Source organism: Barbus barbus (assembly GCF_936440315.1).
Source record: "Barbus barbus genome assembly, chromosome: 32".
NCBI classification, from domain to species: domain Eukaryota; kingdom Metazoa; phylum Chordata; class Actinopteri; order Cypriniformes; family Cyprinidae; genus Barbus; species Barbus barbus.
In genome coordinates, this window is record NC_136760.1 from 11,468,184 (window position 1) to 11,486,924 (window position 18,741).

The following is an 18,741-nucleotide window of genomic DNA, read 5'->3' on the forward strand; positions in this document are numbered from 1 at the left end:
ACCTGTGATACCTGCACTTATATTTTGCCTGTTACATGTTTTATATTGTTCAGAAGTGGGTAGGTTTAGGGTAGGGGTGGGGTTAGGTGCTCCAATGAAAGTATACATTTATATAAAATTATTTCTATATTTTTAGAAATGCATGCAAACCATTGAATTAAGAGAATCAACTGAAAACAACGGAGGACCCTGCAGGTCGAAAAATGATGGTCAAGGGGTACCTTGAGCATCAAAAAGCAACGCCAAGTGGTCCTGACCAAGCTTCAATAATATGTGACGAGTTGAGAGTGAGAACGTGTTGTTATATAAGAAACACATGAAATTCCCTGAAATATTTGCCTCATTCACTTCTTGTATGACACACAGGTTTTTGCAGTAGCTAGAGTACAACTCTTCACCATACAGCTCATAAAATTTCCTAAAGCACTGTCAACTTAAAATAATTATGACAATAGCTTTTTCCTGAACAATAGATACTCCGTACATCACCTGCATGTTATTTTTTAAGAGGTAAAACATATGTTTTAGCTGGGAGACAAGCAATACGCACTTTTGGGAGATGAGGTCTCGGTAAGGGCTCCCATGCTGCATGGCGATGCCATAGCCTTTGCTGCTCATGCTGTTGCCAGCTACAGTGATGGTGCAGTCGTCATCTGTCAGTGCTGCATACTCCACCACAGCCATGTCCCACAAAAATGCGTAAGGTCCTTTTTTGGCCTGCAAAAAAATAAAAAAAATAAAAAAATAATAAATTTAAGAGAGTTTTCTGACCAAAACGCTTGAATAATTGTCTTTTAATGTGTGTTGGGATTGCAGTGTAAAGGCCAGTTCACACCATAAACAATAAATATATTAGTGTTAAAGTTCCCCTATTATGGATTTTTGAAAAATACCTTTCATGCAGTGAAACACAGCTCTAAGTGAATGAAAACATGCTGCAAAGTTTTAAATCTGAAAGTGCACCATGTATAAAGTTATTGTCTCTCAAAAGAAAGAGTCGACTCTGAATCATTGAAAGAGTCATTTTTAAAACGAATCCCAAGCCATTTCATGTTGATGTCAACATAAAACATTAGCATATTGCCCGCCCACTTGTTGGTCTTTTCGCTTTGGTCTGAATGAAAATCCAAATTCATTCTTTGCCACTAGATGCCACTTTTGGAGCTGTAAAATATAGCTTCCCTGGTAACGGCTATACACAAACCAGCACTCTGCTCTCAAACGCTGCTTTATCAGGTAGTACAGGCATGATGAAATGAAAATGAGACCAATCGGAACACCACATCGAATCACCGCATATTAGCATCACGCAAAGGAGGGGTTTGGTAAAATTAATCATTGAGCGAATCGTTTGGGAGTCTTTGAGCAAATAAGGTAAATATAAATGCATATTATAAGACAATGAACGTGTTTTTTGACCTTGCATGCATATCAACCTGTTATTGGGTTAGTGGGTTGTAGCTATCTAGTATAACCATTGTGACTGGTAGCAATAAAATGGATCATTATTTATCCTCTAAAGCTATTATTGTTTAAGTGTTTTATCATTGCAATCACACTCTGGAGGCTAATCTTGACTAAGCTATTGAGTTCTTTCTCATTAAAAGGAGCTTCATTGATCTTAACCTGCCCTCGTTGGGCGATTCAAAATATTTCACATCCTCAACTCATTATGCACTCTAAAAGTTTTTTTCATCAAACTCCTCTAGTCTTCCTCTTTGATCTCTTGAAAGTTGTTTCTTTGATTTTCTCAAGAACTGACACTGAATGTCCATTGTTCATTTCAAAAGGGTACATTAAGAACTTTTGAGAAAAGCCTCTTGTATAGACAATCTGTCATCAATTCTAAATGTTAACAATGATACTAAATTGAAATACTTTCCCTGCAGTCTACGCGGTAGTGCTAGTCAGTCCACTGAAAGCATGAAACAAAATGCACAAGTTAAAACAGTAATTATTAAAGACAAAATTAACCAGTAATTAACTTAATCAGCAAAGCTTCTTTAGCCAATGTCTTCTACAAAAACTGTCAGTATAGAAAGCAAAAAAAAAAAAAAAAAAAAAAGCATTATATAAATGCCTATAAAAACATTTACTTGGTTATAGTTTCTGTATACTGAGATATGTGATTGGACAATGAAAGAAAAAAAAAATCATTGGGAATCATGAACCTAGCAATCAGGCCTACCAACCAGTGGTGCAGTAGTTACTCAAGGGCAAAATCAAAATCCATTTGTGTTAGTCCTGCTTAATGCTGAAGCAATCCACTGGCAGAGGCTTATGCTTGCTCTTAAACGTTTTTCTTTTTTCTCAGTGAATAGCTATATCTGAAAATTAACCGTATAACATATGAGTACCGAATTTAATTATTTTTCATGAGTTATTGTTAATTTCCATTAAGTACATAAAGAGTTATGTATGTCCTTCCATTAAGAGTTTAGAAAAGAGTAAGCTACATTTTATGGCAAATCATACTGACCTTGTACAAACCGATAAATGGTAAATAAATGGTTAATAAATGGTCTTGATGTCACAGCTGGTTGCAGCAGCAATGAGGATTTGAGGTAGGATATAATCGCAGCAGTATATTTATTGAAACAAAATTCAAAAACCAAACATGTAGGAGAACAGGAAAGAAAAAAATACTGAGATGCTGCAAACCATATAAAAGAAGATAACAGACAATAATAACTGAAACAGAGGGTTAGAAATGCACAGGTAGAAACAAAAAAGAAAATAAGGCCCAGACGGAGCAAAATTAATTTACTAATAATAAGTAAGGACCAGGATTAGCCCATCATCATGTCTTGAAGACACCATTGCCCATGTGCAAGGGCAGGCCATCCTCATTAATGGGTGAAATTTCATTCCAATAGACCACAATTAACCCTGCGATTCATGGGCGCAGGAAATATGTGAGGATATACCTTTTGCACATCCTGAGAAAAGATAAAAAAGGCTCTCTGACAATCTGAATCTGTGGGTGCGCTTCACATAAATATGTAATGCCTGAACCAGACATTATATATGAAGTGTTTGCTCTAAATGGTGGGGGAAAGATTGCTTGCACACTAGCCTGAGCACTAAAGAGCATGAATAGTACCTTTGGAACATAACTAGCTCTGAAAGCATCCTGATCTCTACGACTCTAGGGACAATTGGGCGTTAGCAGTTTCTATAATTAAGTCATGCCTGCCCACAGACGAGCCAGCTACAAAGGCATGATTTGGTGAAATGCAACTACATAGACTTAGAGCTCCAATGGACACTCACATTCCATGTCAGAACGTCAGGTAAATGCCTCTATTCATACCCCTTCAGCACTAGTAAAATGCAAATCTTTTAACTGATTGTGACAGCAAGCATGTAGGCTTTGCTGAACTACCAAACATGCAGGTTCCATCTAGGAACCTGTTAGAAAATTTGTGAGTTCCACCGTATCATCTATGGTGGAACTCACAAATCTTTCCCAATTTCAGGAGACCATAACTGGGCCACTTTGGAGCACCATAGGGTACAATGTCTGTTTTTATAGAGATATGAGTGTGTCAGTCTTCCCACCTAAAGGTATCTGCAATGCAGAAGCAAGCTGCAACCCTTTTCACATGGGGAGGGAGTTCCCAAACATGCTGAGATATACTTCAGCCCTTCACTTCAGACAAGAGGTTTGGAGAATGGATGACGGATGGACATACTCTACTTTTTATCTATACACATACTCTATGTCTTATATTACACAAATAATATATGGTAACATTTTATGTTAAGGTGACAGTTACATATGCACTTTTTATAGTAATATTCATAATTACAAGTAACTACTGTAACCCTAAGCCTAACTCTAGCCCTATAGTAAGTACATAATTAATTAAAATTACTTTTTTGTGTATTTATGCTGTAACAATGTCCCCTTATATTAAAGTCTGAATACTATTCACTATTAATTAGTTGCTTATTAGCATGCATATTACTGGCATATTGGCTGTTTATCAATAAAGCACATATTAATACCTTATTCTGCATGCCCATTGTGACAGGTCTCTAGATTCTAGATCCCTTAACCTTACCCAATATCTAAAAATAATAACTACTACAGCTACCTTACTATAACAGCTACCTTACTATCAATAAGCAGGAGTTTAATAAGGGAGAACCCTTAGTAAATAGTGAATATGTATTCTAAAATGTCCCCTTTATTGTTATTACTACAGTAAGTACATGTAACATATATAACAGACAACATAAAAAGTGTTACCAACTAGTGAACTCAAAAGAAAAAAGTACAACTGTAACACAAAGTACACTTAAAAGTATACTTTTATAATCTAAAAAGTGGCCCTAATTTAATCCCAAGAAGTAATGAAATAATACATTTTACAAGCAAACTACTGGTATTTGTATGCTTACTACAACACAAAGTACACTTACCAAATATACTTGAACTTTACTTAATAAAATTAACTTTTAGGTGCATAAGTTACATTAAGTATACATTTTTGTTTGTAAGGGATCCTACACATCCCCTCTTTACCATGTGCATCAATCATATGCAGGCCGTCAAGATGCTAAAATGTACACACCTACAGAGATGCCACCCATCTTTTAAAACAAGCTAATTTGTTTAATGATTTTGGATCAGTTCATCCTCTGATGACTCAATGTCCAGAGCTCAGAATATTCTAGAATTCAATTAGCATTTCCTCTGGCCATCACCATCGTCACTGAGAAGTAAGAAAGTTGAGGAAAAGCTGTCACATTCTGTTGAATATTTGATTAGCAACGTGCTTGCAAAAATTTTCACTGTTCTCCTGAGTGAAATACATACTTTTCTGACTCTGAATTTCAGGGGGATGCCCCGACAATTACACCAATTGTAACTAACTTGACTAAATTTGGACGCAAAGTCCTCACAATGTCTTTCTGTTTTCATAAATCTCTGAAATTATATAGCAAATATGTGAGCAAAGATCATACCTTGCGTATGCCTTCAGAAGGGCTAGAAACTGAGAAGTCCTCTCCATTGTTTTTGCTGATTGTCCTCCACAGCTCTGCATACGTGCTGTCCTGCTCCAGTGGATTTGTACCTTTGGCTCTGAAATAATCGTACACTGCTGAGTCCCTAACAGTGCCGTAGGCATAGTCCATCTGTCTTGCAAGATCCTGAAATGTTCTGTTGGATAGATAGACAAGATCAGGTAAAAAACATTTTAAAAAGATAAGGTTAAAAAGTTTAATAATCATGGTGAGAGTTTGCTCAAATCTCTCACCTTAAGTATGAGAAATATAAATAATGGACTATTAAAAACTGAGAGACACTTGAAGTGTACACGGGGTGGTTACAGTTCAAGTGTTCTCTGTCTCACAAGAATTCTAATGTTTGGTGACACAGCCTCATTCAAGATTCAAGATTTGTATTTGTCACATACACAATTATACAGAGTATAACCAGCAGTGAAATGTAAGTCAGGTCCGCTCCAAGGACAGTGCAATTATATAGTATACAAATATTAAGAAAAAGAAAAGTAGAAAAAATAAATTAATAAAATAAAATAAAAAATATAAATATATATATAAATGTGCAGGTCAGTGTGTTGTTGACTTAAATAGTAATAAAGAGGAATGTGCAAAAGAATGTGCAAAAAAGTTGTGCAGGGTATTTAAATAGCAGCAATATGAGATAGAAAAAATTATGAATAGCTTATTGATATGCTGATATTTACATGGAGTCAAGTGATGTTATGACACAGAGTTAGAGTTTAGGAGCCTGATGGCCTGGGGGAAGAAGCTCCTCCTAAGTCTCTCAGTTTTTGCCATCAGGCTACGGAAGCGCTTACCAGATGGAAGCAAAGTGAATAGATGGTTACCAGGGTGATTTGAGTCCTTGATTATTTTAACAGCTCTACTTTTGCAGCGTTTGAGGTAGATGTCCTGCAGAGAGGGGAGAGCAGACCCTGAGATGCACTCAGCTAAGCGCACAACTCTCTGTAGTGCTTTGCAGTCTTGATTGGAGCTGTTTCCATACCACACTGAGATGCACTGAGTCAATACACTTTCTATGGTCCCCGAATAGAAAGTTTTTAGGATTGCTGGTGAGACCCTGAATTTCCTCAGCTGTCGTAGATGGTACAGTCTTTGCCTGGCTTTCTTAACCTGAGTTTGGATGTGTATAGTCCAAGTCAGGTTCTCGGAGATGTTTACACCGAGGTACTTGAATGAATGAATGAATGAATGAATGATGCATTTATATAGCGCTTTATTGTATATTGCTGTACACCCAAAGCACTTTACAATCATGTGGGGCGGTCTCTCCTCAACCACCACCAGTGTGCAGCATCCACCTAGATGATGCGACAGCAGCCACACCACAACGGCGCCAGTGCGCTCACCACACACCAGCCAATCAAGTGGATGGGGATTATTAGGAGGCCAATATTGACAAGGGCCAGTGGTGGCAATTTGGCCAGGACACTCGGGTTATACCCCTACTCTTTTACGAGAAGTGCCATGAGATTTGTAAGGACCTCGGTTTAACGTCTCATCCGAAAGACGGTGCTTTTTGACAGTATAGTTTCCCCGCCACTACTGGGGCATTAGAACCCACACAGACCACAGGGTGAGCACCCGCTGCTGGTCTCACTAACACCACTTCCAGCAGCAACCTGGTTTTCCCAGGAGATCTCCCATCCAGGTACTGACCAGGCTCAACCCTGCTTAGCTTCAGTGGGCAACCAGTCATGGGCTGCAGGGTGATATGACTGTGGCCATTCATAAAATAAACTGAGCTGAACTTAAAAAGCACTAAATGCAAGCTCTACACCTTACCAGGCATCTGGATTTAGGTGTTGGCACCCAGAAGACTGGATGAGACTAGTTCCATTCACAGATTTTAGAATCTGGCAGATGTATTAAGTGAAGCCCAGCTCGCAGCTCTACAAATGTCTGCTAGGAAGGCACCATTTGCCAAAGCTGATGAAGCAGCATTGCCAAAGCTCTCATTTCCAAGGAACTTGGTAAGCCTCTGGCCTAATAGGCCATGAGAAATGCATCCACAATTAGGTGGGGAATTCTCTGTTTGGAGACCACCTACCCCTTCTGCTGTCCTCCAAACCAGACAAAGAGCTGTTCAGATGATCTGAAACTCTGTGTGCTCTCCAAATAGATGCACAAGGCACAGTCAGGGAATACCACAATGGGCAATGGGAGGATTCTTTTAAGGCAAACAGATCTATCTAAACCTGGCTGAAACGACTCCTAATCAGCTGAACCATCTAGGGATGGAGTATCCACTTGCCCTGGAGTGACCTGAGTGGGCGAGTTGTGACATGCGAGGAGCTTATGTGGTTGATTTAAGCTACTGTTGCTGTGTTATCCATCTGGATTAACCTATCCAGGGCCCAAAGCTGCACACACATTGTGCTTATTAGCCTGCATATTACTAGCATGTTGGCTGTTTATTAGTGCTTATAAAGTACATACACACATTCTACATTCTTAATCCTACCAGATACCTAAACTTTACAACTACCTTACTAACTATTTATAAGTAGTAATTAAGATTTTTTTTAGGCAAAAGTCATAGTTAATAGTTAATTAAAAGCAAGAATTGGACCTTAAAATAAAGTTTGAGCGAAGCATCCATTGGCACAATCATGCATCTGGACACTTGCTTTAAGGGCACTCCTGCCCACGGAAATACAAGGTCCTTCCAAGGTGGGTGTCACAGCTCCATGCCCATCTTATGCATGACCACAGCTGAGGATGCCATATGCCCCATGAGCCTCTGAAAATATTTGAGAGGGGCCACTGTTTTGTACTTTAACATCTTCAAGCAATTCAGCAATGAATGAGCACAATCCCCTGAGAGGCGTGCATTAACGGCGACTGAGTCCAGTTCTCCGAGAAAAGAAAGGAGCTGCACATGGGAGAGCTTGCGCTTTTCCCAGTTCACCTGAAGTCCCAGTCCAGCTAGGTGCTCGAGCACCAGGGACCTCTTTTATAGTGTGCATACGCACAGATTTGATCGTAGAGTGTGCTCATGTTTGTAAAAATTGTCTTTGATGTGGAAAAGTGTTTAGCATCATGTCAGGGTCTGCGCAGACGTACACACTTTTTCTTGCCGGAGTACTGCAGGTTTTTGAAAATGTAAGCTGTTCTTGCAGCTCGCTGTTTTAAATTGTGATGATTGGTGATCTTTTATTAATGACATTAATTATAAGTCATTTATATGGCAGAGAGCTGAAACATTCAGTTGCGTGAAAGTTCAAGATCATTTGCGATACATAGATTTCACATCTGAAAGACAGGCATACGCGCGTTTTCTGTTTGTACGTTCATTCTATACTCCGATACTCTCAGCTGGCTGGGTAAGCATGGCCGCCATCTCAGCGTCAGCCTCAGACTGAAACAAAGCACCTGGGGGTTCTGCTCCAGCTGATTCATCTGCTTCCAATGACTCCATCCCACTCACCGATGCTGCAATTGACAGCTCACTGTCCTCATGATCCCCAAATGAGAAATCAAACTTGCTTTCAGATGATTTCCCAAACTCATCTGGTAACTCTACTGGAAGACACGTGCTGTGGGAGGAATGAAAGGTTTGCAGAGATTCACCTTGCAAAACTAATCTTGTGACATCTCCTTGCTCTTGCTCAACACACATCACAGAGGAAGTAGAAGGACCAGAACTGGAAGCAGCTGAGGTGTCTTGCGGCCTTTTCAAATTTTTTTTTTAAGAAACCAGAAGTACCCATGGAGTTAAATTATAGGAAAATGCGATAGTCTAACTATCATACTTCTTGCTAGCCAGTGCAACAATATAAGCAAAAAAAAAATAAAAAAAATAAAAAAATAAAAAAAATCAGTTTGGCTTTTTTTTTTTTAAATCTCTTTTTTTTTTCTGGGCAAGGAAAGGGAAGATTGATTGATGTTTTGTAAACATTATAAAGACCATAAACACATTTTTATATGTATGTGTCTGTGGTCTTGAGTTGCACAATGTTCTGTTTTTTTTTTTTTTGGAACATTTATTACTAGAATAAGTAAACGTGTAAAGTGATGTCCTATTCATTATGAAACTGTGTTTCTTGAAGGCAGCCACACTTAAAAATTGCCCAAACTTAAAAATTACTCCACCACTGTGAAAAAAAAAAAAAAAAGTTTAAAACATGCAAAATCATTGGCTCGACTGACTCAGCCTAAAATTGCTCTGTTTAAATTCTTCAGGTCAGAATTTACTTATTTATCATGTTAATGATGCCACAGGATTCATTCAGAAATCAGCCAGCATACATCAACAGGACAGGGACCTAACTTGGCAAGAGCTAACTTTAAAGTCCAAAAACAACTCTGTAAGTAATGTGAGATGCTGAGCAATCTGTACTGCTAATGGAGCTGTCAGGCCCAGCCGATGAAACATAAGCCTGTGAAAGGAAAAGTTTCACTCTTTAATGCCTGTTTGCTTGTCAGACTACTGTGAGTAAATCAGGAAAACGCTTAGAGATGGTCTAACAACCTTGTATACATAAAGGGCAATTTTTGCTTATATATTTTGATATTTGTTTATTTTATATGTTACTTTATAAAGTCATCTTTTTCCTATACATGGATCTCTGGGCAGAGTCTTTCAGTCAGGGAATGAACTGTCTGAAAACACACACACGCACACACACACGTTTGTTTTTGTGAATTGAGGGGACATTCCATAGACGCAATGGTTTTTATACTGTACAAACCTTATATTCTATTGCCCTACACCTAAACCAACCCCTTACAGGAAACTTTGTGCATTTTTACTTTCTCAAAAAAACTCATTCTGTAAGATTTATAAGCCTTTTGAATTATGGGGACATGGGGTAATATCCTTACAAGTCAACTTCTCCTTGTAATACCTATGTCATACCCATGTCATTATACAAATTTGTGTCCTCATATGTCACAAAAACGCACGTGATCTCACACACACATAGATTAAAGGGAAAAAAAAGACAGGAATTATTGTGTGAACAGTTTAACAGGCCGGTCATAGTGCAAAGAAGGCATTGCCTCCTCCATGTAACTTATCTACATTCATTCTTAATTACTAGAAGGCTACAGACAGGTGAGTTCAGGATTGCATCAAAACTCTACAGGACAGTGGCCCTGCAGGACAGAGTTTGCCCATCCATGTTTTAAGAGGTTTGTTAGGGATAGGGAAGTGGTGTGTGGCCAAGTATGGTGAGCCATGCACGGAATTTGTGCTCTGCATTTTACCCATCCAAGTGCACATACACCCGGAGCAGTGCGCAGCCAATGTTGCGGCACCCGGGGAGCAGTTGGGGGGTTTGGTGCCTTGCTCAAGGGTCTCACCTCAGTCGTGGTATTGAGGGTGGAGAGAGTGTTGGCTATTCACTCCCCCACCTACAATCCCTGCCGGACCTGAGACTCGAACCGAAGACCTTCGGGTTACAAATCCAACTCTTTATCCATGCCACGACTAAAACTCAGGCTCAGGGGAGGCATAAGAGATATTGCCTCCTATTGTAAGTTTTACTGCTGGTGTCTCTTTAGACAAATTTGTGAATTATACATTTTTTTACTGCCATATTTTAAAATATTTATTTTTATACTTTTCTCATCTCCTACAATGACTTTCCTAGTGACACTATTGGACTGTGTGAAGACAAGCAAGTGATGGCTCTTCAATAGTATGTCATTTCCAACAAGTAGCACATTTGAAAACATCTGAATTGAATTTGTTCATTTGGCTGTTTCAATGAGAGAGAGAGAGAGAGAGAGAGAGAGAGAGAGCGAGAGAGAAGAAGAATCTCATATCTGGCTCAAAATTGATAATCAACTCAATCCAACTACGAAAGATATATTCTTATGTACTCTACATAAGAACCCTCCACAGTCAAATCAACCACTTCCAGGCCCAGGGAAGACAGTGGAAATAATCATATTTTTGGACAGAGCTTTCACCAAACATTGTAAATTTTCCAAGGAATAACTCAGATTTTCAAATAAATAAAAACGGGAAGCTTCTGATGGAGCTCTGTCGAAGCCTCTGTCTGTACCTCGTCAATGGCAGGGTGAGAGGGGATTCTCTAGGAATATACAGTGGTGTGAAAAAGTGTTGGCCCCCTTCCTGATTTTTATTTTTTTTGCATGCTTGTCACACTTTAATGTTTCAGATCATCAAACAAATTTAAATATTAATCAAAGATAACACAAGTAAACTGTGGTTTATCACACCTGAGTTCAGTCTCTCTAGCCACACCCAGGCCTGATTACTGCCACACCTGTTCACAATCAAGAAATCACTTAAATAGGACCTGCCTGACAAAGTGAAGTAGACCAAAATATCCTCAAAAGCTACACATCATGTTGAAATCCGAAGAAATTCAGGAACAAATGAAAAAAAAAGCTTTGGGACTCCAGCGAACCACAGTGAGAGCCATTATCCACAAATGGCGAAAACATGGAACAGGGGTGAACCTTCCCAGGAGTGGCGACCAAAATTACCCCAAGAGCGCAGCGACGACTCATCCAAGAGGTCACAAAAGACCCCACAACAACATCTTGCCTCAGTTAAGGTCAGTGTTCATGACTTCACCATAAGAAAGAGACTGGGCAAAAATGGCCTGCATGGCAGAGTTCCAAGACGAAAACCGTTGCTGAGCAAAAAGAACATAAAGGCTCGTCTCAGTTTTTGGAAGGTGTGTGTCCCATTACATCTGGCGTAAAAGTAACACAGCATTTCAGAAAAAGAACATCATACCAACAGTAAAATTTGGTGGTGGTAGTGTGATGGTCTGGGGCTGTTTTGCTGCTTCAGGACCTGGAAGACTTGCTGTGATAAATGGAGCCATGAATTAAGCTGTCTACCAAAAAATCATGAAGGACAATGTCCGGCCATCTGTTCGTGACCTCAAGCTGAAGCGAACTTGGGTTCTGCAGCAGGGTAATGATCCAAAACACACCAGCAAATCCACCTCTGAATGGCTGAAGAAAAACAAAATGAAGACTTCGGAGTGGCCTAGTCAAAGTCCTGACCTGAATCCTATTGAGATGCTGTGGCATGACCTTAAAAAGGCGGTTCATGCTCGAAAACCCTCCAATGTGGCTGAATTACAACAATTCTGCCAAGATGAGTGGGCCAAAATTCCTCCACAGCGCTGTAACAGACTCATTGCAAGTTATCGCAAACGCTTGATTGCAGTTGTTGCTGCTAAGGGTAGCCACCAGTTATCAGGTTTAGGGGGCAAGTACTTTTTCACACAGGGCCATGTGGGTTTGGATTTTGTTTTCCCTTCATAATAAAAAAACTGCATGTTGTGTTTACTTGTGTTATCTTTGATTAATATTTAAATTAGTTTGATGATCTGAAACATTAAAGTGTGACAAACATGCAAAAAAAAAAAAAAAAAAAAAAATCAGGAAGGGGGCCAACACTTTTTTACACCACTGTACATCTACAGTTAATTTCATGGTTGCTCAACAGTTGATTATATTATCACAGATCTAGATTAATTCTCTTTCAGAGCATTCATAGTCAAACCACTAACAACCCTATAAGATAACAGTCAAATAACTGTGTATTTAAAAAGGAAAGAAAATACTAGCATACACCCACAATCCAGTAAGCTGTACAATATTAGAAAAAATTACAGATGGGTCCAAAACAGCACTGAAAAATACCTGACTGCAATTGACCACCCCCAAGTTTGTTTACTTATGAATAACTTTATAGAGAACATTTATCCTTATAATGAATATGGTGTAAATCTGGCCATAAAAAACATAAATGACATAGTTGATCATTTGGCATCAATATCTAATCTTAAAACCACTAAGAAAACTCATAAGCAAAAACAAGAGAACGAAAAATGGTTTGATTCGGACTGTAAAAGAATAAGGAAAGACAGCTTGCAAATCATAAACACAGACAACTAGACAGTTCAGATTTACGCCTTCATTATTTTGAAGAGCTTACAAAATATAAAAATACACTCAGAAAGGAGAATGAACAGTACATCCAAAATCAACTCAAAGCAATTGAAGAATCTGTCCATTCAAACAGTTTCTGGGACAACTGGAATCTTCTAAATAAAAAGAACCATGAAGAAATAACTATACAAAATGGAAAACACCTGGAAAAAAACACTTTGAACAAACTTTATGGCAAAATAAACATGAGTACAGAACAAGCATCTGCGACAGCTGAGGAAATTCAGGGTCTCACCAGCAATCCTGAAAACTTTCTATTCAGGGACCATAGAAAGTGGATCGACACAGTGCATCTCAGTGTGGTATGGAAACAGCTCCAATCAAGACTGCAAAGCACTACAGAGAGTTGTGCACTTAGCTGAGTGCATCTCAGGATCTGCTCTCCCCTCTCTGCAGGACATCTACCTCAAACGCTGCAAAAATAGAGCTGACAAAATCATCAAGGACTCAAATCACCCTGGTAACCATCTATTCACTTTGCTTCCATCTGGTAAGCGCTTCCGTAGCCTGATGGCAAAAACTGAGAGACTTAGGAGGAGCTTCTTCCCCCAGGCCATCAGGCTCCTAAACTCTAACTCTGTGTCATAACATCACTTGACTCCATGTAAATATCACCATATCAATAAGCTATTTATAATTTTTCTCTACCTCATATTGCTGCTATTTAAATACCCAGTACAACTTTTTTGCACATTTTTTTGCACATTCCTCTTTATTACTATTTAAGTCAACAACTGTAATGAGGAGTCAGTGGCGTTAGGATCCATGTGCAGCTTTATTTGAACAGAGTGCAAAGTAGACAAGCAAGGTTCAATCACGGGCTTCAAACACAACGTAGGCAATACAGAATCAGAGTCAGAGTTCAGGCGGTAGATCAGGGCAGGTGGCAAACAATCAGAATAATCCGGTAACAAGGCAGGTCGAATCACAATGGGCAGGCGGCAGAGAATCAAAGTCCAATAAACAGTCCAGGTCATACACGGGAAATCAAACACGGGAAAATGTTTAAAACATGTTTAAATGTTTGCATGGCAGAACATGAATGGAGAGGACAGCTTAAATAGACCAGGACTAATGGATGACACCTGTGCATGCAATCAGTCACATGTACGGGGTGTGGCTGCATCCGAAACCGCGTACTTCTCTACTATATAGTAGGGGAAATGCAGTAGGCGAGCGAATAAGTATGTCCGAATCCTTCGGATTCATAAAAGAGTAGGCAGGAAGTACCTGGGTGACGTACTAATTCTCGCGACATTCGGACGTGCGTCTACTTAAAGTGCGTCCGAATATGCCTACTTCTCTACTATATGGTAGGGGAAAAGCAGAAGGTGAGCGAATAAGTATGTCCGAAACCTCAGTATTCATAGAAGAGTAGTCGAGAAGTTCCCGGATGTCCTACTGCTTCTGCCCAGATTCTGAAGTGTTCATCCGATGGACATTTTTCTATCCCAGAAGCCCCCGCGAGAGGATACGTCATCATCGAACCTGACGGAGATCAGCGACGTGGGTGCTTACAAATGTGAGTATTATCGATCAAAAACACGGTTACATCTGTTAAAATCGCATTTCTTAAGCTACTGTATAGTAAACTGTTGATTTGCTGAAGGTGTAGATGCTAGACAGTGTCGTTACAGTATATTTGTAGAGCTCCAGTAAACACGCACGTCTCCAAAGCGCATAAACCTTATACATCTTAAAGACCATAAAATGTCTATTTAATAAGAGACAGGAACATATTCTACAAGAATATTCAAAGGCTCACAGTGAGCTGAAAACCTTTCAGTTACTGAAATGAATAACAAATTATTTTAAATCTTAAGGTTTAGTTTATTTTAATTATTGTCATTTCAAACGAAGCTGTTACAGCGCTTTTCTGATTCTTGATTTCTGTGCATTTGATGCAGAGCTTTTGTGCTGGAGCAGGTGACCGCGGTATTTGTGGGAAAAAAAGGATAAAAATATAAAGTCTGACTGCTGCAGTGAGGGACGTGATGGACAGCAGAGACAGGTGAAGGTGGACACGGTGGCCTTCATCAGAATAAAGCTGCAGAACTGGCTCAGCTGTGTTGAGATGCAGTAGACAGTGATGGACGAAGTACACAGACCATGTACTTGAGTAAAAGTTGAGATACCTAGTGTAAAATATTACTCCAGTAAAAGTGGAAGTGCTCCCCTTAAACGTCGACTTGAGTAAAAGTATAAAAGTACTTGACTTCAAATGTACTTAAGTATCAAAAGTAAAAGTAATTTGGTGTAATGTAGTTCCAATGTCTTGTCATGTCCTTTATACACTCAATCAAGTCATACAAGGTAAAAAAAAAAAAAAAAGCCCACTAACACCACTCTGAAAATACAATGTTTTCTATTTGTGATATCTGGTACTGATATCTTTTGAAATTATCATAAGCACCTACTAAATGGAAACCACATGATTAGGAATAAATAGGGGGGGAGGGGGGGGGGGGGGGGGTGGGGGGGACCACATTAGACACCTATTTCTTTAACAATTTATTGTTTGAAGTAATGTAGAAATCTTATTCCTTCACATGGCACCTTGCTCCTTTACTACATCACAGCTGAGCTGTGCAATAACTTGCAAAAACGGATTTACTCAAGTTCACAAAGGTTTACAAAGGATGTCTTTTTTCCAATTTACTAAACATGACTCCTTACAACACAGCGGTATGTTCACTCTATAAACAAATGTTAGTGTTTGCATAAATCGCACAATAACAGAAACTAACACACCACCAGATTTCCCTGAAGACTTACGTAGTATGTAGAACTACTAACTAGTAGTGATGTGCTATAACAGAAGAATAACAGAAATAGCTGTTAACTGTATGACCTTTATTATTAACACAACGTATGAGCGTATTATATCCAGTTTGGGTAAAACGACAGGTATATTAGCCTTTAATTAATTTCACAGTCAAACTGAAAATTACCTCTATGTATTTCTTTAGATTAGACAGCGAATTCTTGAAAGAAGAAATCGTATGCTTCTGAGGCAGACAGAGAAGGCACTTAAAAATGAATGACTCGTTCTTCCTTACCACTACTTCAAAAAATTCGCTTAAATATGGCCATGGGTGCTCAATGTCTGGCGCTTCTTCCATTATTGCGTTCGCTATAAACGTGACAGCGAAAAGAAGCAGGCAGGCAGCAGCCAGACAGTAAAGCGCGCAGGCGTCATGTCAATGTCATGGTCATTGTTAACCAATGCAGCCTGAGCCGGAAAGAGAATTGATTAGTTCGTCTATATCGAGTCTCGGGTTTGAGTCGTTCGTTCATCACGTGACAGCCCCATACGCTTAACCAATGCAGCGTGAGCCGGAAAGAGAATTGTTTAGTTCGTCTATCGAGTCTCGGGTTTGAGTCGTTCGTTCATCACGTGACAGCCCCATACGCTTAACCAATGCAGCGTGAGCCGGAAAGAGAATTGTTTAGTTCGTCTATCGAGTCTCGGGTTTGAGTCGTTCGTTCATCACAAGACAGCCCCATACGCTTAACCAATGCAGCGTGAGCCGGAAAGAGAATTGATTAGTTCGTCTATCGAGTCTCGGGTTTGAGTCGTTCGTTCATCACAAGACAGCCCCATACGCTTAACCAATGCAGCGTGAGCCGGAAAGAGAATTGATTAGTTCGTCTATCGAGTCTCGGGTTTGAGTCGTTCGTTCATCACAAGACAGCCCCATACGCTTAACCAATGCAGCGTGAGCCGGAAAGAGAATTGATTAGTTCGTCTATCGAGTCTCGGGTTTGAGTCGTTCGTTCATCACAAGACAGCCCCATACGCTTAACCAATGCAGCGTGAGCCGGAAAGAGAATTGATTAGTTCTTCGATCGAGTCTCGGGTTTGAGTCGTTCGTTCATCACGTGACAGCCCCATACGCTTAACCAATGCAGCGTGAGCCGAAAAGAGAATTGATTAGTTCGTCTATCGAGTCTCGGGTTTGAGTCGTTCGTTCATCACGTGACAGCCCCATACGCTTAACCAATGCAGCGTGAGCCGGAAAGAGAATTGATTAGTTCTTCGATCGAGTCTCGGGTTTGAGTCGTTCGTTCATCACGTGACAGCCCCATACGCTTAACCAATGCAGCCTGAGCCGGAAAGAGAATTGATTAGTTCGTCTATCGAGTCTCGGGTTTGAGTCGTTCGTTCATCACGTGACAGCCCCATACGCTTAACCAATGCAGCGTGAGCCGGAAAGAGAATTGATTAGTTCGTCTATCGAGTCTCGGGTTTGAGTCGTTCGTTCATCACAAGACAGCCCCATACGCTTAACCAATGCAGCCTGAGCCGGAAAGAGAATTGATTAGTTCTTCGATCGAGTCTCGGGTTTGAGTCGTTCGTTCATCACAAGACAGCCCCATACGCTTAACCAATGCAGCGTGAGCCGGAAAGAGAATTGATTAGTTCTTCGATCGAGTCTCGGGTTTGAGTCGTTCGTTCATCACGTGACAGCCCCATACGCTTAACCAATGCAGCGTGAGCCGAAAAGAGAATTGATTAGTTCGTCTATCGAGTCTCGGGTTTGAGTCGTTCGTTCATCACGTGACAGCCCCATACGCTTAACCAATGCAGCGTGAGCCGGAAAGAGAATTGATTAGTTCTTCGATCGAGTCTCGGGTTTGAGTCGTTCGTTCATCACGTGACAGCCCCATACGCTTAACCAATGCAGCCTGAGCCGGAAAGAGAATTGATTAGTTCGTCTATCGAGTCTCGGGTTTGAGTCGTTCGTTCATCACGTGACAGCCCCATACGCTTAACCAATGCAGCGTGAGCCGGAAAGAGAATTGATTAGTTCGTCTATCGAGTCTCGGGTTTGAGTCGTTCGTTCATCACAAGACAGCCCCATACGCTTAACCAATGCAGCCTGAGCCGGAAAGAGAATTGATTAGTTCTTCGATCGAGTCTCGGGTTTGAGTCGTTCGTTCATCACAAGACAGCCCCATACGCTTAACCAATGCAGCCTGAGCCGGAAAGAGAATTGATTAGTTCTTCGATCGAGTCTCGGGTTTGAGTCGTTCATTCTTTTGTCACGTGACCACTTGCCGGATCAGTACATATCAAATAGGCTACTATAAAGTAAAACTGTATTTTTTGTATGTTGGATCATATAATATATTTAAGAATTATCATAAAATTATCAAAATATGTATAATAAGCATTTTCCTAGAAATAAAAATGGTCTGTTCATTTTTTTGAATGCAAACATGCCTTAAAGCATGTTCTAAAATATAGCCACAGTGTTATTTTAAAGCTTATTTATTTTTTATTTATTTAAAAAAGGCCTAGCTTGTTGTACTAATATATATATATATATATATATCATTTTTTTTTTTTTTTAATTGTTTAAATTCATTTGGGATTAGTTATTCTCTTAGCTAGAAAGCTTTTTTTTTGGCACAAAAGTGTTATTTTAAATCTTATTTATTTTATTATAAAAAAAGGCCTAGCTTGTTGTGCAGTATTTTGTTTTAGTTTTTTAAGGCTCTGTGGCTTTAATATATTTTAATTTTCTTGTATTTTTTATTTAAATAGTTTAAATTCATTTTGGAATAGTTATCTTCTTTGCTATAGCTTTTTCTGGCACAAAAATAAACAATAAAAAACAATTCAGGAGTGTGTACAGAGTGTTAATGTCTAAAGTGTCATATGTTACAAAAATATAGTAAGTAACACTATAGTCCAATCTAAAGGGTTAACGCAAAAGACATAAATACAACAAGGTATTATATTTGATGAAG

General features: G+C 39.5%; 1 protein-coding gene across 1 annotated transcript in view; it reads right to left on the reverse strand.

Annotated features, from left to right (window-relative positions):
• The window catches only part of LOC306852487 (glutamate receptor ionotropic, delta-1-like), a gene marked incomplete at both ends in the record, with an annotated part of 478,213 nt that overhangs the window by 20,302 nt on the left and 439,170 nt on the right, over window positions 1-18,741 (reverse strand). The window contains 2 exons of the mRNA XM_079389365.1: window positions 551-717; window positions 4,975-5,170. Of these exons, the coding sequence (XP_079245491.1) occupies window positions 551-717; window positions 4,975-5,170 (363 nt within the window). The remainder of the gene's footprint in view (window positions 1-550; window positions 718-4,974; window positions 5,171-18,741) is intronic.